Source organism: Balaenoptera physalus (genome assembly GCF_965194825.1).
Source record: "Balaenoptera physalus genome assembly, chromosome: 1".
Classification (NCBI taxonomy): domain Eukaryota; kingdom Metazoa; phylum Chordata; class Mammalia; order Artiodactyla; family Balaenopteridae; genus Balaenoptera; species Balaenoptera physalus.
The window spans coordinates 195633636-195658792 of record NC_138882.1 but is presented as its reverse complement, the minus strand read 5'-3'; the positions used below and the strand labels follow the sequence as shown (position 1 = coordinate 195658792).

The window sequence follows — 25157 nt, the reverse complement described above, 5'->3', positions numbered from 1 at the left end:
GGGAAAAAACCATTCATTTTACTCCCTTCACGCTGAAAAGGGGTGAAGGCAATAAGAACCCACCCTTGTTCATTTCAGTAGCGCGAACGCTGGGGAGTTACACAAGGAAGAAAAAGTACACGCTGAACATTTATTTTACTTTTGCATAACAAGAGTCCTAGATAGTTGCTACCATGGTGGCTTAATTTAGACAAAAATAACCAGGGGGCATCCACAGGATTCACTGTACAGCATCCATGTATTACCATAGCAGAATTAACAGTGACAATTATTTAACCACCATTTTCTAGAAAGAATTCATCTAATCACATAAATACTGAAATAGGTGAAATACAAAACACTATAGACATTTTGCACAATGTACTTTTAGTTCTCCGCAGTTTTGTTTGGTATAAAGCACATATAATTTGGTTCTGATATAGACAATTACTGATATAATTTTCAAGTTTTTCAGTGTGGGAAAGTCACTCTCACTGTGGCCCTCTGCAACGTGGTGCCCACAACACTGCCCTGGGCGGGTGCAGACACTACTCACACATCTGCAGTCTAGAAAGAGCACATCAGCTGAATGCCAGTTTTCCTCTGATGAAAACTGGGGAAAAAAACCAAAAAAAAAAACCAAAGACTTTGCCAATTAGAACAGTTTCCAACTCAGTTTGGACATCTAGGCATGGAGCCAGTGGCCATCAAACTCAGAATCTCAGCCCTCAGGAGAAGAGGAGGAGATACTACAGAGACAGCAAACTGGAAGGTTTTGCACCCTGAGCTGCAGGGCGAGTAAGCCAAGCGATGGTCAGCACGACCTCATGACTCTGCTCTCGGCTCCTCAGCCGGGATAGAGAAATAGGCAGACTCTTCAGGGGAGCTGGGACATTCTTATTTATAAACTAAGAAAACAAAGAGGTCCCAACCAGGGCATGTACGTGTTTTGGAAAAGAACAGAGCCCTGAGCACAATGTTGGTCAAAGGCAAAAAGAGAGGAGAGTTTCTACCTGTAATAACATCCTTGTTTAATTTTTCCAACCCAGGGGAACAGTGAAAATACTTTCAGGCATCAGGAAGCACAGCCCCTGGACAGATGTAAAAAGACATGTTGCATTTCTCTGATCCCCTCTGGCCCATCTATAAATGACCATCCATGGGACAGTCAGTGCCGCACAGGAGGGAAAGCCCACCAGTCTGGGGAAAGTATTTCAAGGGCCGGTGACGAGCACGGCTCCACGTGGATGATATCCCTCGTGCAGCAATTTTTTACTGTTTGATTCACAAATTAAAGACACATTTTGGATTGTGCAAGAGTATTCTCAGCTTTCCAAGGCAGATGATTTTAATGCTGATATGCAGGAAATTATGACTATCAGAATTCTTTTTTAAAAAAGCCTTTTTTATGCCACTCAGTAGTGGAAATTTCCTTGAAAGCCAGAGATCTCTACATCTCTAAGTATCAATGTAAGTAAGCAGATGACCAGATTCAGAAGCCTGGTTCAAGCGTTTGTTTACAAAGGCACGGACAACGACCAAAGACACAGGAGGAATGGACCCAATGTAACACACGACACCCAGTGTCAACACTGGTACGAGCACGCCTGCGATGGTTCAGTGAAAAGAACATCCTAAAAAACTACTAAACAAAGTTAATTAAAAAACGTGTCTGTACGGTTATTAAACAAATGCCATTGCCAGGCTGCGGGTTTTGACTCTCGGCGCAGGGCTGTCCCGGAAACGCCCAACATGTGGACGACTTAGGGGTGGAGATGCAGACAGAATGCCGCTGCAGCACGTGTTCTGTGGTCTCCCACCCGGGATGAGGAGAAGTCTCTAAAGCAGCTTTGCTAGAGATTGCCTCATTTACTAATAATTTAGGAAAATATTTCTTGGTCCTAATATCTAGAAAATCAAAACAGGATGAGAGTGGAGGGAGGGGCACGTCCACGGGAGGCAGGGACCCAGGTCCCTAACAACACTCGGACACAGGCGGCTGGCACCTGACCACACTCAGATGACAGTCTGCCGTGGGCGACCACAGATGTGCCCCTTCTGTTCACGGCTCACCATCAGCCGTGGGCACAGTGGCCACAGGCTGAGCGCAGAGGCAGCAGCCCCAGGGAAACGGTGCTTTCTCTCTGGTCCTCACAGATCAATGCACCAGCCGGCCACCCCAGCTGCCGCCAAAGAATCCTCTTTAGTTTTGTTTTGGGGGGAAGCAGAAAAAGAGGAAAGGGATAAAACCTGGGAAAGTCACACGAGCAACCCCTGCACAGTGAAGGTGCGTGTGACCCGCCGTCCTCTGGAGCAGGAGGTCAGCTTCGTAAAAAGGTTGTTTGTAGTTTAAAAGGCCTCATTTTAATCCATCATCATTACAAGCTTTTTAAAGTTAGCAGAACTTAATGAGATGTAGTTATTGCTCTTTGTTTCCAAGAGATTTGCTCTCCAGGAGGGGCTATTTTATATTTTCCAGTTGAGAAGCCAACTGGAAAACCAGAGAAGCAATCAGGGAGCCCAGGACCCGAACAGCTGGGACTGTTGCCTGAGACTCAGGGAACGATTTGTGCCTTCGGGTGGCTCTGTCCGCAGGCTGGCTGGAGATAGCCGGGTGGCCAGCCTGTGGCCCCGAGTAGGGCTGCACCCGACAAGCCCCAGAGCTCGAGCCTGGTGGGAGGGTCCCGATCAGAAATCCCAACAGGCTGCGAGGCAAGGGGTGAAGCGAGGGGTGGAGCCTCAGCCCACCACAGGCCTCAAACACCTGGCCGTCCGTCTGTCTGCTCTGGAGGAGGAGGTCCGGCCCGGGCCGCGGGTCTGACTGTGGTTTACCTGGCATACACGATGCGTTCCACAAGCCACCTATGCCTGTGTTTCCTTTTAAAAACCTACACTGTCATTTTAAACGCAGCATAACAAAAACTGTAAATATTCCACACTCGTCCTGCTCATCATTCACGAGGGAAAATCCTCAAAGCCTCGTTGATGAGACAAGGCAAGGCTCCTGACCAGCTGAGTGGGGACGCGTGCTCCCCGGGGGCGCTCCGAACAGCCTGCCTCTCACCCAGGGGAGCAGAAGGGACAGGAGCCCCCTCCCTGAGCCAAACACCGCGGGGCGCTGCCCGCAGCCTCGGGCTGGAAACCACGTCTGGGCCTCTGGGGACGCCCCGGCCACAGGTGAGGGCTGGACCTTCAGGAGGCGAGAAGCTCAGCGCAGCAGGCACGGAAAGGGGTGGGGCCGCCTTCGCTCCGCGAGTGACCTTCCCTAAGTGGTGCTGATGCGGGCAGCTCCGCCTCGGGCGGGAGGCAGGGAGGCCGGGAGCCCGGGGCCGGACACTCCATCCTCAGGAGCAGGGAACCCCGGTCTCTGCACCCCAGCTGTCCCCTCTCCGCTCTGTGCCCCGATGCCGTGGCCTCCGTGTCCGGGCAGTGGGGCAGCCTGCCCGAGCCCAGCGGACAGACTCCCTGACGGCCGAGGAGCCGGACGTACCTCCGGTGGCCGCCGATGGCTGGCGTGGGGAAGCGGGTTCTCTCCGCCGGCTACAAGCGGGGAGGGCGGCCGCTGCCACCTGGCTGCAGCCCCGGCTTCGCAGCTGTCCCCAGCGGTCGTCACCCACAGAGGAGTCGGGGCCTGGCCTGGCTGCAGGGGGTGCGCAGAGGCCGCCGGGAGGAGGTTCTCGCGTGGCTCGGCAACGGCTCAGTGGCAGCTGTGGTCTGCGCCCCAGGGGCTGACATCTGGGAGCCCGATTCGAGCTCCCCCAGCTCTGACCGAACGTCCCAGAAAAGAGCGGGAAAGGCTGCCCACCTGCACCTCCCACACCCGGACCGTGACCCGTGGAGCCGGAGGCCCCACGCCTGCCGTCCAGGGAGCGGGAGGGGCGAAGGGGGTGCCCCGCTGGCGAGGAGGGGCGTGGTGCGCGGCGCCCCTGAGGCTGCGGGGCTCAGTGGCGTGGCCGGGGGTCCGGGGAGAGCAGCGGCTCCGGGCTGCCGTCCGGGGACTGGCTGGTGGCCGCAGCCAGGCTCTGCATGGCCTCCCGCTGCTGCTGCTTGGCCTTGTTGTAGAGCAGGACTCCGGCTGTCACCAGCACGGTGCCCACGGCTGACAGGCTGGTGACCCTGTTGCCGAAAACGATGACGCTGAGCCAGATGGACAGGGCGTGCTTGACGGTGCTGGCGACACTGCGGGAGAGGACAGCGGGGAGGTCGGCGGGGGCCGAAGGCGTCGCCGCTAACCCCACTCTTTCGTGCTGGGGTCCTTCCTACTAGGAAAAAGGTCACCGAGAAGTAGCGACACTTCCAACAAAAAGCCGAGTCCCATCTTCACGCTCAGCATTGTGCCTTATTTTGCTTCGTCCTTTGTTTGACGGAAATATTTCTAAGTAAATTATAGACATCATGACATTTGATCCCTCAGTGCTGCAGCGTGCTCTCCACAGAACGAGGGAGGTTCCTCTGAGAGCGCCTGAGAGAACCGATCATTAGGGAGAGGATCTGGGAAGTGACACAGCCCTGCTCCGCCACTGCTGGGACCTCATGAAGATAAAGTGAACACGACAGGGCTTGTCTCCTGGGCTGCCACCGCGGACAACTTAAACTTAATTTTTGTACTTTTCTACCTAAAGCTATTTTCTTTAAAAAGAACTGGTTTGGGGACCGTCCTCGTGGCCCAGTGGTTAAGACTCCGCACTTCCAACGCAGGGGGCCCAGGTTTGATCCCTGGTCGGGGAACTAGATCCCATATCCCGTACAGCAGCCAAAAAAATTTTTTTTAATAAAATAAAAAGAACTGGTCTTCTGTTTTCTGCCTTTTTTTGAACCGTCACTAACAATCACTGAAAAACAAAGTTTCAGGGGTATGTGGATATAATTCCTGGTCCTAAATGGAAACAGGACCGTATGACAGACTGTGACAGCGAGAGCTTCAGGAGACCTCAGCAATCAATCTGCCCTCGAGGGCCCTGCAGGCAGCTCCCCTCCGGGACTCGGGCAGAGGGCACGTGCACCCCAGGAGGCCCAAGGGCAGCGACGCACCTGCTGCCATCACTTCTGGGTACAATTCCGCTCTCCAGTGACAGTTCTGAAGTTAAAGGACAAAGGCCCGTTGGCCTCTACGACAACGTGACGGGCAGACCCGCTGACATCACTGCATGGATTTCCAGGCCTGCTGGCAACCTCGGCCGATTCCTTTCTATTTGTTACTGAAAAGGCTCCGGTGTCAAATCACGCTTTCGCTAAGTCCGCCCACTTAGAGAGAAGAAGCCTGTGAGACCTGAGCTCAGTGCTAAGTTACCAGCAGGGAGCCGACGGCCACGTGTGGCTGCTCAAGTGTGAACTGATTAAAGTTAGAGAAATGTCAGACGTTGGTTCCTCGTGGCACCTGGCACGCCGCAGGCGCTCAGGAGCACACGTGGCCCGCGGCTCCCACCCCGGGCGGCCCAGAAGCGGGACAATCCGTCGTCCCGGGAGATTCCACGGACAGTGCTGTTTCGGGCAGAAGTACACTCACACGACTCCAAGGGTTTCTGCTTCTGCACAGAATCCCAGGGCGGATTCCCCTAAAGATCTGCTTCCCAGACTTTCCTGTTCACGTTTCAAACAGCACCAATACAGAGCGGCCGAGTAAATACGACCCGTGACCACAGCGATCGCTACATTTGTGATTCCACAACCACGAACACCTCTTATAAAACGTCCAGATGGCAAGCGTTCCCCTCTGCACGTGACCTGGAGGCACTTCATCTCTTGGGAGGTGCGGTCCTTACCTGAAGGTCACGGGGGAGATCCTCCCCATGAGGGCGTAGGCCGTGACGCTCTGCAGGTGGAACAGGACGCCGTCCGCCAGCAGCAGCAGCAGCACGTCCTGGCTGTAGCGGAAGCTCCTCCCGCTCCTCCCGATCACCGGCAAGTCCTGCACCAGAGCCAGAGGGACGCCCGCGGTGCTGACACCCAGACCCCAGCCCAGGGTCCAGCCACACACTGGAGCCCGGCCGTAGGACAGGACAGCCCAGTTCCACTTGTGTTAAAAAGAGAGGTCTGCGTAGACGCGCACCTGTGCTTCGGTAGGACTGACGGGATCCCACGACACGCCTGAGCACAGGAGCGTGTTTGTGCCCACGCAGACACGTCTGGGAAGCAGCTCCACTTGGAGCGGGCCTGGGAGGGGCTGGGGGACATACTGCTCTCTGATTCATAAGCTTCTGCCCTGGGCCTTGTTCAACGGTGGTCACGATGTTTTTAAATAACAGTAGTAATAAAAAACAAGTGCGGGGGGGCTTCCCTGGTGGCGCAGTGGTTAAGAATCCGCCTGCCAATGCAGGGCACACGGGTTCGAGCCCTGGTCTGGGAAGATCCCACATGCCGCAGAGCAACTAAGCCCATGAGCCCCAACTACTGAGCCTGTGCTCTAGAGCCCGCAAGCCACAGCTACTGAGCCCGTGCGCCACAACTACTGAGGCCACATGCTGCAACTACTGAGCCCGCACGCCTAGAGCCCATGCTCCGCAACAAGAGAAGCCACCGCAATGAGAAGCCCCCGCACCGCAACGAAGAGTAGCCCCTGCTCGCCGCAACTAGAGAAAGCCCGCGCGCAGCAACAAAGACCCAACACAGCCAAAAATAAATAAACAAACAAATAAAAAAAAAAAACAAGTGCAGGAATTCCCTGGCGGTCCAGTGGTTAAAACTCGGCACTTTCACTGCCGTGGCCTGGGTTCAATCCCTGGTCGGGAAACTAAGATCCCACAAGCCCTGAGGTGCGGCCAAAAAACAACAACAACAAAGCGCACCTAAAAACCCTCACAGCAAAGTTTCCGGGAACCGCTGGCTGCAGCTTGGCCCCCGTGGGCACCGGACCCACACAGGACCCGCACAGGTTTGCTTCGCTCAGTCTCCCCAACCCCCCTGGGCGCGTGGCGGCCTCTGCGTGCTCAGCACGCCCGGCGCCCGGGGCTCGCCCCGACCTGGGAAGGCGCCAGCGCCGGACTCACCATGAAGAAGATCCAGGCCGGGACGAGCATGGCCACGGCTGCCGCGCTGGTGTAGAACTGCAGCTCCGCGGCCCTGCGGGGACAGGCGCCTGATCCTCTCCCCGCCTCGCCCCCGCCCTCGCCCTCCGCGGAGCCAGGGTGTCCCAGTTTATTTATCTCCTCCCAGATGATACGGACGGCCGGGCCTGACAGGCGACCCACCGGCCACGGGACGGTGACAGGCAGCCTCAAACGAGCCGCCCAAGGGGCAGTTGGAAGCAGGTGGGGTTTTCTCCCAAGTTTCAACAAGGTTCTTTTAAAGGCACCATGAAACGGGAGGGGTCAGGGCACCAGGTGGTCTGGTCTCCATGGAGCAGTGACACTTACGAGAACCTATATTTGTCCCCGCTGAGGAGCTTTTTGGAGAAAACGTTCTGCAAACTAGAACAAAGGAAAGAAGAGGTTACGAGGGGTCAGATGGCACCTCACACGGTCGAAGTGCCACGTCCTCCGGAAACAGGGACACACGGTAGCTCCTTGGGGATGGCCCTGGCATCTGCTGTGAGCCGTGCTGAGCTGCCCCTTTCACAGATGGGTAACCTGAGGTCTCGGAGGCTGAGAACGTGCCTGAGGTTACCCAGCTCTGATCGGCAGCGGCCACGGGACAGACAGTGTGAGCACGGGAAGACCCTGGGGAAAAAACAGAGACAAAACTGCTGGCCGGGGGGCTTCCCTGGTGGCGCAGTGGTTGAGAATCTGCCTGCTAATGCAGGGGACACGGGTTCGAGCCCTGGTCTGGGAAGATCCCACATGCCACGGAGCAACTGGGCCCGTGAGCCACAACTGCTGAGCCTGCAAGTCTGGAGCCTGTGCCCCGCAACGGGAGGGACCGCGATAGTGAGAGGCCCGCGCACCGCGATGAAGAGTGGTCCCTGCACCACGATAAAGAGTGGCCCCCGCTTGCCGCAACTAGAGAAAGCCCTCGCACGAAACAAAGACCCAACACAGCTAAAAATAAATAAATAAATAAATAAATAAATAAAGTAGCTATTAAAAAAAAAGAGATAGCCTGTGCAAGGGCGGGGATGGGGTGGGTAGGGCCAGCTCTCCAAGCACCGAGCAGAAGGGGAGAGTTGAAAAAAAAAAACAAAACACTGCTGGCCGGGAAGGCCCGCCGTGGCCCATGGGAAGACCAGACAGCGTCCAGCTTCCCTGGAACCAGAGGGCCCAGCACTCTGAAGAACGACACTGCTCCCTGGACACCGGGTGCACAGAAGCTCTGGCCAAGGGGACCTAAACCAGAGCAACGAGCCCGCTGCAGAGGTTTACAGGCCCTGTGCCCCTCCTAGGGGTTTACGCCACAGGCCACTCAGAAACCTAGAGGGAGACTCGTGTGAAGATGTTTCCTGCAGATTTAAGTCATGAGGTCTGGAGCGTCTGCAGGTGAGCGAGGAGGCTTCTGGAGACCATCCTGCGCTCGGAGTTAACAGGCGAGATGCAAACTATGACGTGAGCTGGACTGTGTTTCTGGGAAAGGCTGAAGGAAACACAGCAAAGTGTGAGAAATGAAATGAAAGGCGATTTTTCATTTGTACTCAGCTGTATTCTTCAAAGCCTCCAGACGGGCCTGTTTTTCTTCGGAAGTAATGGCAACAAGAAACCCTCGGATACCGTGTTGCTCCTCTTGCCTCTCTTCTCTCAGAAGCAGTGACGCTGAGAGCAGGCTGTGCACAGGTGCCAGCGAGACGGCTCAGCCGCCACTGGGGTGTGACACCCGTCCCCCCTCCCGTGGGACACGGAACCCCACGCGGCACGGGACGCGCCCCTCAGACTCACCAGTCCATGATGTTGGTGGACAAGGCGGCCGAAAACCCCAAGAAGTTGAAGCTCATCTCGGTGGCCGTGCACAGCGCCAGGCCGCCCATGACAGGGATGAGCGAGAGGTTGACCAGCAGCCCTGCGGAGCGACAGCACACAGGGGCCGGGCTGCAGTGCCTCGCAGTGGGCCGGGCTACCCCCCGCCCCGCCCCAGGAGTGCTCTGCACGCTGACTTTGTTCGAGTCTTCTCGCTGGAGGGAAAATATAGCACATGCCTCCCGTCACCCGCTCCAGAGCCAGGCGCCAGGGACACGACAGCCAGAGCCACCAGCTCCAAGCCCTGCTCCCTGCACCCCACCCCCCGACCCCGAAGCCTCATCTGCAAAACGAGTAGGGTGAAGGGTGGTCTCCAGGGAAGGCTGGGAGAGGAGGGAGGCCCCAGACCCTCAGGGTGTCCAGCGCTCCTGCCTTCGTTCTGAAATCTAACCAACAGCCTTGACGTGAAGGTAAGGCTAAGTCCATTCGGTGCAACAGAAAATCACGTCATTTTGCACACAGGGCATCCAGCCTCATGTGGTACCTCTGCTTTGATTTCAGACACTGCATTTCATTTATCTTGAAATTCAAAGCAGACGAGGGGACAAGCCTCTTGTGTTCCGCAAAAAGGAGCAGAGGTGCAGCCCTCAGATGACCGTAGCCCCCGCCCCCGCCGAGGACAGCGCTGTCCACACAGCAAACCCACAGGCCCATGTGGCCTGAGGCCGAGAGCGTCGGCATGGGAGGAGGCCTCTGCTGGATGGCGGACCTCACACAGGGGCCACGGCTGGGAGGCCGTCCAGGGGGCAGGCGCCTTCGTGGACTCGGGGCTCTGCCGGGGGTGCCCCACAGGGGGTCACTCCTCTGGGGACCCCAAACCTTGGGGTCCCTCAAGTCCTGGCACCGTCCTCATTCTCCAACGCCTCCCCAACAGACTTCTTTTTGCTAAATTTTATCAAGATTTCCTAACTGTTCTCAGCAAGACAGCTGGTTTTCTACACACGTATCCGCCACAGCTGGAACCCAAAGTGTGACGTTCTTAAGGCCCTTGAGATAAATCCCTTCTGCGTGGTTCAGCTTGATGTGCAGTCAGGCTGTTTCCTGCCGAGTACGATCTCAGGAATTGCTTTTACACTTTGACTCGATTCTGTTTTACCGTCACCTACGCGTTTGTGCGGCTCCAAGGGCACGTCTGCGAGAAGCCCGGCTGCGCCCTGTCCGTCCTCATCCTCCTCTCTCCCTGAGGCAGGTGCCGCCTTGTTTTACCTTTGTGTCATTTTCCCAGTTGAAGCGAACACGTGTCTCCCTCTGTGAGCGACCCCCACCCCCGGGGTCAAACACGACGTGTCACGTCCACGAGTCTGCACTCCGCTTGTCTTCACGGAACCACACTCTCTAAACGGTTGGCGGGAAAGTCAGGGACGTGCGTGCAGCTGGCAGCGCGTGCCCGCAGCCCAGGTCGGAGATTTGTAACAAGTCCCCTCTGCTGAGCTTCGGGGAGCCACAGTGGAGGGCAGGAGGGGGTGCGCAGGAGGGGCCAGGGTGCCTGGCAGATTCCTGGGACGGGCAATGGCACCGAGGTTACCTGCCTGTCACCCCTCACCCAGCTCCTACCATCCCCGGCCTCTGAGGCTAAGAGACGACCAGGAGGGGAGCGGAGGGAGCGGAGCTCCGGGGTGACGTGGGTGGGAGCGGCCCCCGGAGGAGCTGGCAGGCCCGGGCGCTGGGGGCTGCTCACCGTTGTGCACCCCCAGGACGGTCCGGGACAGGATCACAGTGAAGATGGGGGCCGAGCTCTTCACCGTCTCCGCAAAGGACACCGCCACATTTTTCAGGCTGACCAGACCCAAGACCACTGTTGCAAACCTAAGACAGTCAACAGCGTCACAGGGATGAGTTGGCGCATCTGCAGCCACGGGGCAGACCTGGTAGGAGCCCAGAGGGTGCGCACGTCTGCCCCGCCCCCGCCCGGCCCCCTCCCTCCCAGGATTACCTGATGGTAACAGTCAGCGGGGGAAGGTGTTTTACGTGTAAAAAACTCAGACCCTCAACCAGAAACATTAGCTGCTTACCTCATGAGACCCACGAACAACATGGTCATGATGAAGTTGGGAGGGTAAGAGAGCCGGGTTTTGTGCTGATACAAACAGCAGGGAACAAATATTTTAACACAGCCGATGAGCGTGGTTGACAGCATCTGCACGGCCCCTGGAGGAGGAGACGGGGGTGCCAGCTAAGCAGAGGGGCTCCGCCCCGCCGGGAGCTCCATCCCACCGCCAGCGCCCGCCGGGGTACCTAGCATGCTGGGCTCCCCTTCCAGCAGGGACAGGATGTACTTGTTGAGAAACAGGGTGCAGAAGCTGAAGAAGAACCAGAGTGTGAGGTAGATGAGGGCGCGGGCACCCCACACGCCCAGGTCCGCCTCGATGACAGTCGTCTCGGTGACGGTGACCGTGAGCACCTGCTCGTCGGGGCCACCTTCGCTCTGGCCAAACGCGATCTTCTCACTCCGGTGGCCGAACACGGGGCCCCAGGCCAGGAGCGGCCGTCCCCCCGGCTTCTCACCGGGGCCCGGAGCCAGCTCTGCCAGGGCCGCGGGCTTAGCGGATGCCGACATCTCAGGGGCGGCGGGCAGCGCAGGGCAGGGACGCGGGGACGGAGGCAGCGGCCATGTGGGCGGCACTGGGCGGGGCGCGGGCTGGAGTGGGAAGGAAAGGACGGCGTTGCGTGAGCGGCTAAGGTCCTGCCGAGTTTAATCACCCACTTAGAGTAACTTCAAGACGCAAACTCGGGGTCCTGGCCTTGTTTCCAGCCCCAAAGGAGCGGGCGCCCCGACGGTTCGGACTTCTTTTCCAATAAATTTCTGAGACCAAAGCCTTTACCGGCCTCCGTTCCCTCCCCACACACCTGACCCTCCAGCCAATCCCGGCCCGAACTCCTTCTACAGTACCTGCCAACCCCCGCCTCTTCCAGCCCCGCCCCACCCCCGGGGCGCCCCGCACCCCCCAAGCGGCCGGCCCAGCCTCGAGCTGATCCTCCAGGCTGCCCTCCCGCAGCTCGGCTGAGGCCTGGGGTCTCCGCCCCCACCCCGGAAGTTGTCACAAGTGCTCCGCACCTTCCCACCCACCCTGGGACCAACCAGAGCCGCCGAGGAAGGGGCCCCCTCGCCCCGAGCTCTTCCCACCAGGCTGGCTCTCCCACGCCCTCACCCGACTTCTTAATATTTCATCCAGTGTTTTGAGGTGTCCTTTGTGGGAGGGTTGACCTGCCCCGTCAGAGACTCTGAGTTTCTGTCCCTCCATCGGGTTTCGAGTTCCAAGCCCTGCGTTCTTCGCGTTCTATTTGCTACCGTTTCAAACTGGCCCGTTTCTCTCAACTTTCGATTCCTTCTTTGCATCGTCTCTTTCACGGTCTAACCGTTCATCACCCAAGCCCTGACGGTACAACCCTCAGCCTCTCAGCGGGTCAGCTGCCGCTGGCTCGAGGGGGCTGTCCGCGTGCGCAGATCCTGGGCCGGGGGACCTCCTCCTGGGCTTGAGGGCGGGCCTTGGAGCGGGCGTGGGGACCACCTCAGCGGGTGCCCAGGAGAGGGTGCTGCTCCCTCAGCAGACCCACACCTGCTTGGCGCTCAGGCCTGCGGCCACGACTTCTCAAGAGAGACCCCTCACTCCCTAAGATCACAGGCAAAGTCCAACCCAGTGTCCCCCGTTTGCTGGTGGGTGAGTGCTTCAAGTTCTGGCCCTTCTTTTTTTTTAATTTATTTTTTTGGCCACACTGCACAGCTTGTGAGATCTTAGTTCCCCGACCAGGGATTGAACCCGTGCCCTTGGTGGTGAAAGCGCCGAGTCCTAACCACTGGACCGCCGGGGAAGTCCCAGTTCTGGCTTTAAGCAGCGTCCCAGTGACGACCACCTGCCCAGCTCAGGAGCCCTGGCCACTCCTCCCCAGTGACACCAAACCGGAGTTCCCAGCCCCCTGCCCCCGCCTCTAGGCAGCCAAGCTGGCTGCCTACGTCCTTGTCCCTCCGATGCTGACATTCGGGGGGCGCCCATCGTGCTTTAACTTAACTTCCAGGCATGCGTGACCCAGACGGACTTGTGACTCCCCGACCGCACCTGAAGCCAGGCTCCCGGCTGAGCTGCCCCCCGGCTCCCTGTGTCCACCCAGTGCTGTCGGTCACCCCACAAGCTCAGCAGCACCAGCTCCCAGGGGGCCCCCAGGCCTGACATGCACCCCGACCCTCGGGACACCAGGGCAGCTCCCCAAACGCACCCCAGACCACGACGGATGCACGTGGCCCTCCCGTGGGCCCCCACTGCCCCCGCAATACACACGAGCCCTTTGAGCCCTCCGGGCGCTGACGGGGCCAGATCTCCGCTAACGCCCTGTCCCCCTTCCTCTTCCCAGCCCGGTCCCGCCGTCCTCTCTGGGCCACACCCTGCTGGGAGCTGTACCTCCGTGGGCTGGACCGGCCGTGGCCCAGCGGGGGTGTGGGGAGCCCGTGCTGCCCCCCAGCTGGGAACAGCGGCCCAGCTGCGGACGGACGGAAAACACAGGAACAAAGCCCGTGTGTGGCTCGGGGTCCCCGAGAGCAGAGAGATGGCGCCCCACCCCCGGGCCCCTGGCTGACCCCATCTGGATGCCCAGCCCTGCAGCCGGGCCCCCCCAGGACACAGCTCCCACTGGCCGCGGGGGCTCTGCCTCTCAAGGGAGCCCCCGTCAGGCCCACCGACGGCGCCAGGCCCCTCTCTTCAGGGACCCTGACCCGGGGTTTGTCACACAAGCCCCGCCGCCGCCACTGAGGCTCCAAAACCGAACCTGTTTGTGAGGTGATGCTCCAGAAGCCCCCGGGGAGGGTCCCATCGCCTTTCCTCTCTCTCGGCACAAAACGAGGCTGGAGGCAAGGTGCAGGCGCTTCCCCCCCACGCTCTCCACTCGGTTTCCGTCTGGGAAACTCACAGCTTCCCAGGCAGCACCACCAGCCGGGCCTCCGCCTCCTTCTCTGCAGCTCAAGGAGCTCCAGCCGGACGCCGGAGCTCCGCCGCCGAGTCCCGAGGCCCGGGGCGCCCGCTCTCCTTCCTCAACAAGAAGCTGCTTTGAAACAAAGACGGGTCCGTGCAGTTCCACAGCCGCCGCTCACCTGGTGACGGTGCAGTATTTCACTGGATGAACAAGCCACAAGGGACTCATCCCCACTGCTGACCACACCGGGCCCCGGGCCGTCCGCCACGTCCGTCCTGTGCGGGTCGTTCCTCGCGTTTCTGCTGGGTCTCCGCCCAGGGGGCACCCACGACCCCCGAGGTCATCGTGCTGGGCTGTACTCTCACCCGCCCTGGAGGTTCTGCCCCGTCTGCCCCGAGGGTGGAGGGTGTTGGAAGCCTCTGAAGAAGCCGAATCCATCACACACACCCCCGCCCAACCAGCACACGAGGCTCCAGCGCCTCCGACTGTCCCAGGCCGAAAGCAGGTGGCAGCACAGATGCAAAGAGATTCAGACCGTAACAGTGGGGATGGGACCTTTCAGGAGTCACCGCCAAGTGACAGGGAACAACGTAAGAAAGAGTCAGCAGAGCCCATGGCCGGGGTGGCATGGGGACAGAGCGTCCGTCAGATGGGGTCAACGCGGCACTTTTTTGCCAGCAGCAAAACAAAAGCCAAACAGAACCTTCGCACCTGTCGACAGGGACGCAGACGGCAGCGGGTGGGGACGGACGCCCCCAGCGGGCAGAGGGAAGCCACACACGGGCGACGGGCAAACCTTACAGCCATCGGAAGTGCTGAGGCCGAGTCGCGGAAGGAGACACATGACACAGCGCCACCAGCAGCACTTAGGTGTGTCCAGACACGACGTGTCATTAGAAATAAAAGCACAAAAAGTGCTGTTAAGAGCAAAGAACTGGGAACTCAAGCTGGGGGTGGGTGGGCCTGGGACGGGGGACGCAAGCGGGCAAGCGTGGCAGGCATCGCGCTGTTTGCTAGGCTGTTCCGAAAGCTGAGGATTTATACGTGAAAAAGAGCCAGCCAGCACCTGGGGAGACAGATGCCTGTTCAGACCAGAGCCTCCCTGACCGGCTGCCCTTGGTGACCTGGTCTCACGTGGCGCCAGGAGCTTTCTGTGTCCTGCCGCAGGTTCCGGACTGGAAGGCAGCAGGCGCTCCGTCACAGACCAGCACTACTGTCCACTGCGTCCAGAGCAGTGCCCAGGGAGCCCAGGACGGATGCTCAGCCTCCCTCCAGCGCGTGACCTCTTCCTGACCATCGACACCCCACAAGCAGCCCACCCAGCCTGGTGACCGAGGACGCGACAGCCAAGGGACAGGCAAACCCCCCGCTTTCACGTGCAGCAGAAGGGGTCGGCAACCTCCGTGTGTGTAGCTTCTGGAAGGAGTCCAAATGCCTCTGGAGTCAGAACAAGGGCTTTGAATGTCTTAAAAAATGAAATCACGGGAATTCCCTGGCGGTCCAGTGGTTGGGACTTGGCACTTTCACTGCAGTGGCCCGGGGTTCAATCCCTGGTCGGGGAACTAAGATCCCACAAGCCACGTGGCCCAGCCCCAAAACAAACAAACAAACAAATGAAATCAACTTCGGAATGGACGGTCCTGTCTTGTTCCTTCTTGACAAGACTCACTAAGTCATACCAGGATTCCTAGTTGTTTGCTTGCTTTTGCTTTGTCAGGCGATGGGGGTCTGAGGCCTGGAGGGCTCCTCCAGAGGCTCCGGGGGTGGGGCTGGGGGGCTGGAATAAGGAGCGGCCACTACAGAGAAGCAGCCGAGACCAGGCAGGGAACGAGGCCCCTGGGCTGTGATGGAGGCCGAGGCGGCAGGGAAAGCAGAGACCCGGGCGGGTGGCCCTCCAGGCCGGACGCCAGAAGACCCTTCTCTGGGGAATTCAACAGGCACAGGATAGACCTTGAAGACAGAAATCAGGGCCCCAAGGAGAGGCCTTGACAGAGAAAGCAGCTGAGCAGCCCCGAGCTTCTAGTCACCCTTCAGTGCCATGGGAGCTGAGCCAAGGCAGGAGACGGGGCAGGGGGAGCCGAGTGCCCACCGGCAAGCAGGACGTGCTGCTTTAAAAGTCACCAGAACAGGGTCCCTGGGGATCAAGACCAGGGTGGCAGAAGTGGAAATCTCACCAGGGGCCCCGGGCTCCCAAGAAGATCCGACTCAGGACAGGACTTGATGTGGAGGCTCCGAAGACCCCCCAGAAGCACACAGGGGGCTCGAGGTGGCGGGCATCAAGGATGCAGCCACCAAGGTGACCTGGGGTCCTGCTTCTGGACACAGCCCACAAGGGCCAAAGAGGCCCCAGCCACGGCCCGGCCACCAGAAGGAGAGGCAAGGCGCCCTGGAGAAAAGCTTCCACGACTCAGCCTGAGGACAGGTGAGGATCAAAGATCAGAGACCACCTGGCCGGCAGGCTGCCAGTGGGGGAGGAGCAGCCTCCTGGCTGCTCCAGGAGGGACAGATGGACAGGATGCAGTCGTGCAGACAAAAAGACGAAGAAACTGTCAGGAATAAATCAGCGGGATGAAAAAATGGCAAGTCTAGAGAGGAAACGTCCCACTGCTGAATGAAACTACGGTGTCCTCCGACTATTTCCCTGCAAGGTGTTAACTGGTGACCAGGGTCAATCACAACTTTACCCCCCCGAGAAACGAGTGGACGCCCCTCCATGGAGCCACCAAAGTGGGAACCACCAGGAATGAGACAGAGACACCATGTCTCCCTGACCTGAGGCGCTGAACCCGGCACCGCTGCAGTTTCCCTGCCACAAGTGCAGGTCTGACGGTGAGAAAATGCAGGTGTCGAAAGCCGAGAGGAGGATGGACGGCAGAGGCTGAGCACCAGGCCAGGGGCTGCGGATCATTACAGCATCCACAAGGCACAGACCCTGCCAACGCCACGCACCTTTTCAACGTTCACACCCTCTGGAACCAAAAATGATCAAATCAATAACATCTCTAAACCCAAAAATCTCTAACGTGCAATACAGACAGAACTACCCAGACCAAACCACAACTCGGGTGAGTGACATCATCCCACTGAAGAGCGGAGGACAGGAAGCCAGCCAGGAACCGTGCCGGCGGCGCTGAGAACACACGCAGGCGCCAGACGACACCCCCCGGGCAGGCGCTGGGCCCGGGGCGGCTTCGCGGAGTCTGGGTGGGAGCTCGAGGTGGGGCAGACAAGGGTGTGCGCTGCGCGGAAGGAGGGGTGGCCGCAGGGGCAGGCGGGGCCGCAGGACGCCTGTGCACGCCGCTGCCCCCCCCCCCGCCCCGGGAGGCCTGGAGGCAGGGACGCCCCCAGCAGCACAGCCGGCTCCTAAGCCTCATTCTCTGCTGGGCCGAACCAGCCTCCTTGGAGGAACGGCTGATTCCAGGGCTGGGGCAGGAGCTGAGCCAGAAGGAGAGGGAGGGCTCCTAGGGCGACAGGGACTCATCAGAAGGACACAGGGGCCAGCATGAGGGATGCAGTTTGAGAGAGAAAGTAAATAATAGCAAAGGGTTAGAAGCCACGCATCCACCATGATCACTAAACGGGGAAAGGAGAAAGCTCTTCCTTCTGGTACAAAGTCAGATGACTGATGCAATTAGAAAATCTCCATTTGGCGACCATGCCCATGATCACACTAACAATCGACTCAGGCTGGGTGAAAGTTTAGAAATAACAGAATATTTAGTCTCAAAGTGTATCCCTACAAGGTACGTGTTAATTACAAAGGGCACTCGACGGAGGTACAAAGGGGAGAAGACAGGAAACTTCCTTGAAGAAGGAGGAGAAAGGGGAGGCGCCTATCCAGATAGGAGGATTCCAGGTCACGTGCTGTATCGGCACAGAAACAAGTAAACAAATTGGAACGGAGGCCCAGAGACTCCGCACAAGCAGAATTCTGATCCAAGACAGAGCGGGGTTGTGGCTCATTGGAGAAGGGAGGCCACTGTCGCTGATACTAGGATGGCCGTTATCCACACCAGAGAAAAGAAACTGGACCCTGATCTCACAATTCTAGACAAATAAGAACAATTAGCAACATCCACAGAGCACTTCCTAGGAACCAGGTAGGGTCTGACCGAGCATTTCACACATATTAACTCAATGAATCTTCACAGCAACCCTTGTGGAGGGACGCTGTCACCCGTGTGAGACACATGAAGTGGGGAAACGGCCTCTGGCCACAGTTCAGGGCTTGAGCCTGGGCAGCCCGGCTGTGAAACGCAGCTGTGTGAACCCTCACGTTTAGAGGAGAATGTAAGAGAATATCTTCCTGATCCTGGTATAGGAAAAGAGTGTCTTTTTTTTTTTCTGGCCGCACCACACAGCTTGCAGGATCTTAGTTCCCCGACCAGGGATTGAACCCGGGCCCCAGCAGTGAAAGTGCCGAGTCCTGACCACTGGACCGCCAGCGAATTCCTGGAAAAGAGTATCTTAAACCAATCCCCAAAAGCAATCTCCATAAAAGAAAATATAAATAAAACAGACTATGTTGGCTAAACTAAGAGCTTTTGTGCCATCAAAACGCACTATAACGTACTGTAACATTAACACACTAAATAACAAAGCGACAACCTGGAGGAGACAGTTATGACGTGACAAAGGAGAGGGAACGAATTCCTACAACTTAATAGGAAATGTGGGCAAAAACACCAGCGCGGGAGAGCGTTTCCAAACGGCCGATAAGCACGAGAGAGGATGCGTATCAGCTGTCCAGCGCCGTGTGACGCGGCACCGCACACCGGGCAGTGCAGAGCAACGACACACCTACGACCCCGCAAACTTCTGTGGTTGGGACTCTGGCAGCAGCTGTGCTGGGCAGTTGGCCATCACGATGGCCGAGGCCTCACCCGAAGGCCGGGGCGCCTGCTTCCAAGCCCACACGCGCAGGTCCCGGCCAGCTGTTGGGGGAAGACCCCTCCGCGGGGCCGCCCGCAGTGGGCACCTGGCCTGCATTGGAACGAGCTGGCGGCTGAGAGAAAGCGCCCGAGGAGGCCCGAGTCTTTTTGTAACCTCGTCCCCTTCTCGTTTGCTGGTTTGCTGTTCGGCGCTCATTAGAAGGCCGGCCTCGAGGGGAGGGGCTACAGAGGGTGAGAACGCGGGGAGGCAGGGTCACGTCCGACCACGGGGGTCAACCTCACCAGCGGTCAGGGAGCTGGACACACCACCCACCCCCACTGCCAAAAACCATCAGGTCTAACAACACCCAGAGCTGCTGGAAGGTGTGGATCCAGAGGCCCCCAGACACGGCTACGGGGCGGCTGGTATGAGCACTTGCGGAAATGGTGTGGCAGCCTCTTGCGAGCTACGCACCTGCGCACGCTACACATCAGCACTTCCTATCTCGAGGTTCCCCCAGAGAAGTCCTGCGAGAGCGTCCAGAGCCGGACTGCCCATCACGACGGCTGGGAAGCGCGACCGTCCGCCCGTCGGAGAATGAACGTGTGCTGTGGACTTGGCCCAGGAGTGAGGACGCGAAACGCCCGGCAATAGCCGCGGCTGACGGCCGGCCAGGTCCTCTCTGCCCGGCTGGTGGGCGAGCACGTGACAGCAGCACTTACCACTGGTCACCGGCCACAGTGCCGATCCTGAGCAGAAGCCCCACGCGGCTGTGCTGGGCATCGCACGTGGAGGCCGGGAGCAGCCGGGGCTCAGCGGCCCAGAGCCCAGCAGGTCCGGCTCACCCAGCCCTGCCGAGACCCCAGCTGCCCTCCCCAGCTCCGGCTCGTGTTTCCACCGCCCATTCTACTTTCTCAGCCCCCGTGACTCAAGGTGCCTCCACGAGAAGCAATTCTCATCCTGCGAAAGACCGAAGGTCAGCGGCCCCAATCCGACAACGAAAAACTGACCCCACCTTCCAGGTCGGCCTGGAAACAGGGCAGACCGGGCTGAACGCAGGGCTTGTGGGGCACTGCTCCCCACCCAGGCCCCTGGTGACAAAGGTCTGATTTATCACCCTCTCAGATTATAGCACAACTAACAAGAACTGAAACGTAGCCTTTTCCACCCGGCACGGAGTAGGGGGCTCACGAGGCCAGGGTTGACTCTTAACTTTACTCCTGCCCAGAGCTGTCCTCAGAAGAAGGTGCACACGTGGGACTGAAAGGAAACCAGGTCAGCGACACATAGCGAGAAGCACACCTGTGACACCTCTGTCACGTGCAGGCGCTGAGTCCCCTCCCACAGTTGAATAGCCCAGCCTCCGCCAGCCCTCACGACCGCGGGGAGGGTGCCTGGCTCTGAAACGGCAGGGGGGGCCAGGACCACCATGGCACATTCGCCACCGAAGGGAAGTTTGCGTGGAGGTTAGTGAAAATAAAGATGTCAACTTTCCCATCCAATTCTGCAGACCCTTAAATTCTAGGGCCTGTCAGCCTGAGGTCAAGAGTCCCTGTTCTCCAACAAACAACTCAAGATGTTCTCAAATGCCTGGTGAGGAAATCTAGGTTGGTTCAAATTGTCAGCAGGGCAGTTTAGATAAGATGTATTGAAAGTCTACAGATTTTATACACTAATTCAGAAATTCCACCTCTAGGGATTTATCCTAAAGAAATAATCCAACAAAGGCCCAAGACTGTACATACAAGGATGTTCAAAAGCTTTGTTTTTAAGACTGAGAAGCTGACACTAGCGAAGTGTCAGATAAGAAATCTGTAACAAACCCTGTCACAGACTGGGACACTGTAGCCCTGCAAGTTTTGACAAAAATAGATTTGTCATAGATTAAGTGAGAGCAGAGTTACAAGCCCTCTGCACAGTATGTTCCCGTTTAAAAAGTACAAATGGTTCAGAAGAACACAGGCGAAGTTACCAACTGTGGTCAGCTCTGGGAGCCGAATCTCAGGTCCTCCAAATTTTTTTTTGCGTTTTGGCTCCTCTTCATTTTCTAATTTATGTGCACTGAAAATGGATTTCTTAACAACAAGGACCTGTATATAGCACAGGGAACTACAATCAATATCTTGTAATAACCTGTAATGGAATGGAAAAGAATCTGAAAAAGAATGTGTGTGTATATGTATAACTGAATCACTGTGCTGTACACCAGAAACTAACACAACATTGTAAATCAACTGTACTTCAATTAAAAAAAAAACTGTAAAAATAAAGTGGACTTCTTTAATGTAAAAACTTTCCTATTCCCTCCCTTAATGTTCCTTTTCATGCTGTTTAATATTGTTTTATTCTGCTTTACAATGTTACTTACAAGTTTAAAGATTTTTGGTAAAGTACATTGCACTCTACTGAAAAACAAAGAACTTTAAGCCACTAAACAAAGAGTCTGCCTCTAAATAGTTTTGGTTTTTTTTTCCTCTTTTTTTTACAGCAGCGGTAGGTGAGCAAGGTCCTCAAGGCTTCAGAAGATGAGCTTGGGGCGGTGGGGCGGGGGCACTGCCCGGACCCCACAGGCCCCGTAAAACCTGCTACAGGAAAGTCACCGGAGGACTACAGTGAGGGCTTAGCTCTGGGCCTGACTGGGACTTTCCCACCCCAATTTACAAAGTAACAGTCCGCTAGGACCAGCGCCCGGCAGGATGTTAGTTATTATATAATTTCCAGTTTTCTAAAATCCTGCGTAGAAAGACACCAACTGCAATGAATTTGCGGGCGATCGCGCCCTTTGGTTCCGGATTGGACGGAGCATCTTTACCCGGTTCTTTCGGAAGCGGTTGCACCTGCCGCTCCGAGGCCATGCCCACCTCGGGGGTGCATCGGTGGGGGGGGGGGCTAAAACGCAAGGACCCCCGACCCTATGTCGCCCCTCCCGCCTCTGACAGCCCACCCCCACGACACGGGCGCGGCTCCCCCCACCCGTTCCGGAGACCCCCAAGCCCCGCCACACCCGTGCCCCGCCGCCCCGCCTCAGGCGCCGTGCGGACCCGGGACGGGAACTCGGCGCCGGCCGTGGAGGCCTGGGATCCGAGCGGACGCCTGCGAGGCGGGGCGGGAACTCCATGTGGTCGTCGCTGAAGGAGCGGACCGGTCGTGAAGGCGCGAGGGACGGTGCCCCTCGGCGGCGTCGGACGCCGGGGCGCGCGCGTGCCAAGGCCCTGGGGTGGCCCAGCGGCCGCTCCCGCAGAGGGTCCGAGGGCCGGGGAAGGGAGGCGGCTGGTGGGGGGGACTTCGGCCCAGACGCAAAGGGCGATCCCCGCAGGCGACCCACCCCGCCAGCTTAATTCTGCGCTTCACCCACCGAGAAGCCCCCGGGCCAGACGCCGCGCGGGCCCCGCAGCCTCGAGGACGTGCACCGGGCCCCGCAGCCGCATCCGGGCGGGGTTTCCGCGCGCCGGGTCGGAGGACGCGGTCACCCGGGGCCCCGCCGCCCCCGCCTCCACACGGCGACCCGCCCACGTCCCGGCGACGGCGGCTCCCCGCGCGAAATCCTGCGGGTCGGGCCCGGTGGGCGGGCCCCAAACAGACACCCCCACCCCCACCCCCACCCCGGTCCCTGCGGGCGGTGGGGCGGGGACGGGGGCGGGGCGAAGCGGGGCGGAAGTGCCACTACCGGCCCCGGAAGCCATGAGCTGGAGGTGACGCGCCAGAAGGCCGCCACACCTCCCCGCTGTCCCGCGGACTCGTTCCGCAGTGTCCTGAGCGTCTGGGCTTCTCGGCCGCCGCTGCTGAGCCGGTGGAGGGGCCGCGCTGCTAGGAGATTCCCCCCGCTGTTGTCCCCTTGGCACCCTCTTGGCCGTACCACTTCAGCCCAGGCGGGGGTGGTTATCCTGGGTGACGGCGACCCCCATGGTCAGCCCCTTGGCACCCTTCGGGCCGTACCACCTCAGCCCAGTCGGGGATGGTGCTGCTGGGCGATCCCCGTGGTCATCCCCTTGGCACTCTCCGGGCCGTTCCACTTCAGCCCAGTCGGGGGTGGGGCGAAGGCGACCCCCGCAGCCTTGGTACCTTCCGGGCCGTACCACCTCGGCTGGCGCCCCTCGCGGTTTTCCCCCTTGGCACCTTCCGGGCTGTACCACCTCCGCCCAGATGGGGGGCGATGGCGCCCCCTCGCGGTATCCTCTGGCGTACCACTTTAGCCCAGACGGCGACCCCCGCCGTCCTCCCCTTGGTACCTTCCGGGCCGTACCACCGCGGCCCAGGAGGGGCGACCAGTTCGTGGACCTATAAGCCCCTCAGGGGCCACCCTCCGAGTTTTCGTTTCAAGGGACAGAAATTCCAGCCTCAACACGCCTCCTTTAGAAGAGGAAAGACAGAGGGAGTGTCTGTCTTCCCAGCATCCTAGCATCGGAGGAGCTCTAGGGGTACCTGGAACCCGAGGCCACGCTCCTGGCGAGGGCGCTGATTGGCCAAGCTGTGGGGAGCTCTGCCTGGGGGCGTGACCTCGGCCCAGGTGAGCGGCGGGCTGCAGGTGTGATCATCCTGCAGCGGGGCACCTGCCCAGACCGGTTCTCCTCCCCGCTTACTTTTTAACATAATTTTCAGGAGCAAGGGTACAGCTAATGGGCTCTTTTTTGGGTTTTTTTGTATATGTATCTCTTCCTGCTTCTCTTTCAACTACAGATTCACATATTACCTCTCTGTCTTTCTGTGGTGATTTAATTATCGGGAGAGAGGAAATCTCAGAATGTTAGTGTTAATTGTTTTCTTTTTTAAATTGAAGAATAGTTGGTGTGCAATATCATATGTTACAGGTGTGCAATATAATGATTCACAATTTTTAAAGGTTATGCTCCATTTATAGTTCCTATAAAATATAGCCTATATTCCCTGTGTTGTGCAATATGTCCTTGTAGCTTATTTTATTTTTAATTTTTAATTTTTTAATTTAATTTAATTTTTTTATAGAGCAGGATCTTATTAGTTATCCATTTTATACATATTAGTGTATATATGTCAATCCCAACCTCCCAACTCATCACACCACCCCCCGCCCCTTTCCCCCCTTGGTGTCCATATGTTTGTTCTCCACATCTCTGTCTCAATTTCTGCCCTGCAAACCGGTTCATCTGTACCATTTTTCTAGGTTCCACATATATGCGTTAATATACGATATTTGTTTTTCTCTTTCTGACTTACTTCACTCTGTATGACAGTCTCTAGATCCATCCACGTCCCAGCAAGTGACCCAATTTCATTCCTTTTTATGGCTGAGTAATATTCCATTGTATATATGTACCACATCTTCTTTATCCATTCGTCTGTCGATGGGCATTTAGGTTGCTTCCATGACCTGACTATTGTAAATAGTGCTGCAATGAACATTGGGGTGCATGTGTCTTTTTGAATTATGGTTTTTTCTAGGTATATGCCCGGGAGTGGGATTGCTGGGTCATATGGTAATTTTATTTTTAGTTTTTTAAGGAACCTCCATACTGTTCTCAATAGTGGCTGTATCAATTTACATTCCCATCAACAGTGCAAGAGGATTCCCTTTTCTCCACACCCTCTCCAGCATTTGGTGTTTGTAGATTTTCTGATGATGCCCATTCTAACTGGTGTGAGGCGATATTTTCAGGAGCAAGGGTACAGCTAATGGGCTCTTAAAGCCTACTTTTTGGTCAAACTTTCACATATTTTTCTTCACATTATTTTAATAATTTTATTTTTTATTTTTATTATTATTATATTTTTTTAATTTTTGGCTGCGTTGGGTCTTCGTTGCTGCGCGCAGGCTTTCTCTAGTTGCGGCGAGCAGGGGCTACTCTTCGTTGTGGTGCGCGGGCTTCTCATTGCAGTGGCTTCTCTTGTGCGTGGGCTTCAGCAGTTGTGGCTCACGGGCTCTAGAGTGCAGGCTCAGTAGTTGTGGTGCACGGGCTTAGTTGCTCCGCGGCATGTGGGATCTTCCCGGACCAGGGCTCGAACCCACGTCCCCTGCATTGGCAGGCAGATTCTTAACCACTGCACCACTAGGGAAGTCCCTCTTCACATTATTTTAAAATTAATAACATTTCTCCTTTAGATCTTGGCCAGAGGGTCAGTCAGTTAATTAACAGTGGTGTCTGCCCACCCCTGGGCGCGCACAGGCGGGGCTGGGGCCGTGAGCTGCAGTGCAGTGAGTTACTTGTGGTGATCAGTGAGTTACTTGTAGTCAAGTAATTTCAAAAGGAAATGTATAAAAAGTATCAAAAACTTTATAGCACGGCTTCCCTGGTGGCACAGTGGTTAAGAATCCACCTTCCAATGCAGGGGACATGGGTTCAAACCCTGGTCCGGGAAGATCCCACATGCCGCGGAGCAACTAAGCCCGTGCACCACAGCTACTGAGCCTGCGCTCTAGAGCCCGCGAGTCACAGCTACTGAAGCCTGCGCGCCTAGAGCCCATGCTTCGCAACAAGAGAAGCCACTGCAATGAGAAGCCCGCGCACCCCAATGAAGAGTAGCCCCCGCTCGCTGCAACTAGAGAAAGCC

The 25157-nt window shown here is 57.5% G+C and overlaps 1 protein-coding gene across 15 annotated transcripts; it reads right to left on the bottom strand.

Annotated features, from left to right (window-relative positions):
* Positions 1-116: 116 nt before the first annotated feature.
* SLC35E2B (solute carrier family 35 member E2B) lies at positions 117-25157 on the bottom strand. 15 transcript variants are annotated; one of them, XM_082418034.1, is made up of 10 exons: positions 21988-22262; positions 19355-19592; positions 16533-16729; positions 11094-11496; positions 10871-11006; positions 10537-10664; positions 8781-8901; positions 7332-7385; positions 6966-7038; positions 117-4158 (listed from the first exon to the last, which is right to left on the bottom strand). In XM_082418034.1, exons 4-10 carry the CDS (start codon positions 11413-11415, stop codon positions 3589-3591), a joined length of 1404 nt encoding a protein of 467 aa, XP_082274160.1. In that variant the 5' UTR covers positions 11416-11496; positions 16533-16729; positions 19355-19592; positions 21988-22262; the 3' UTR covers positions 117-3588. The 15 variants fall into 15 exon arrangements, with proteins under 15 accessions (XP_082274160.1, XP_082274155.1, XP_082274148.1 ...); XM_082418029.1 differs by lacking the exons at positions 19355-19592; positions 21988-22262 and adding an exon at positions 22489-24440; XM_082418022.1 differs by lacking the exon at positions 16533-16729.

What these genes read in the sequence shown, in the direction of transcription:
- SLC35E2B (XM_082418021.1), bottom strand. Translation starts at nt 12,100, where the DNA reads ATGGAGGGACAGAAACTCAGAGTCTCTGACGGGGCAGGTCAACCCTCC. An exon ending in TTGTTCGTGGGTCTCATGAG is followed by an intron (nt 10,665 to 10,870) that starts GTAAGCAGCTAA and finishes TGACTGTCTTAG; the next exon opens with GTTTGCAACAGTGGTCTTGG. An exon ending in TCCACCAACATCATGGACTG is followed by an intron (nt 7,386 to 8,780) that starts GTGAGTCTGAGG and finishes CCTTTGTTCTAG; the next exon opens with TTTGCAGAACGTTTTCTCCA.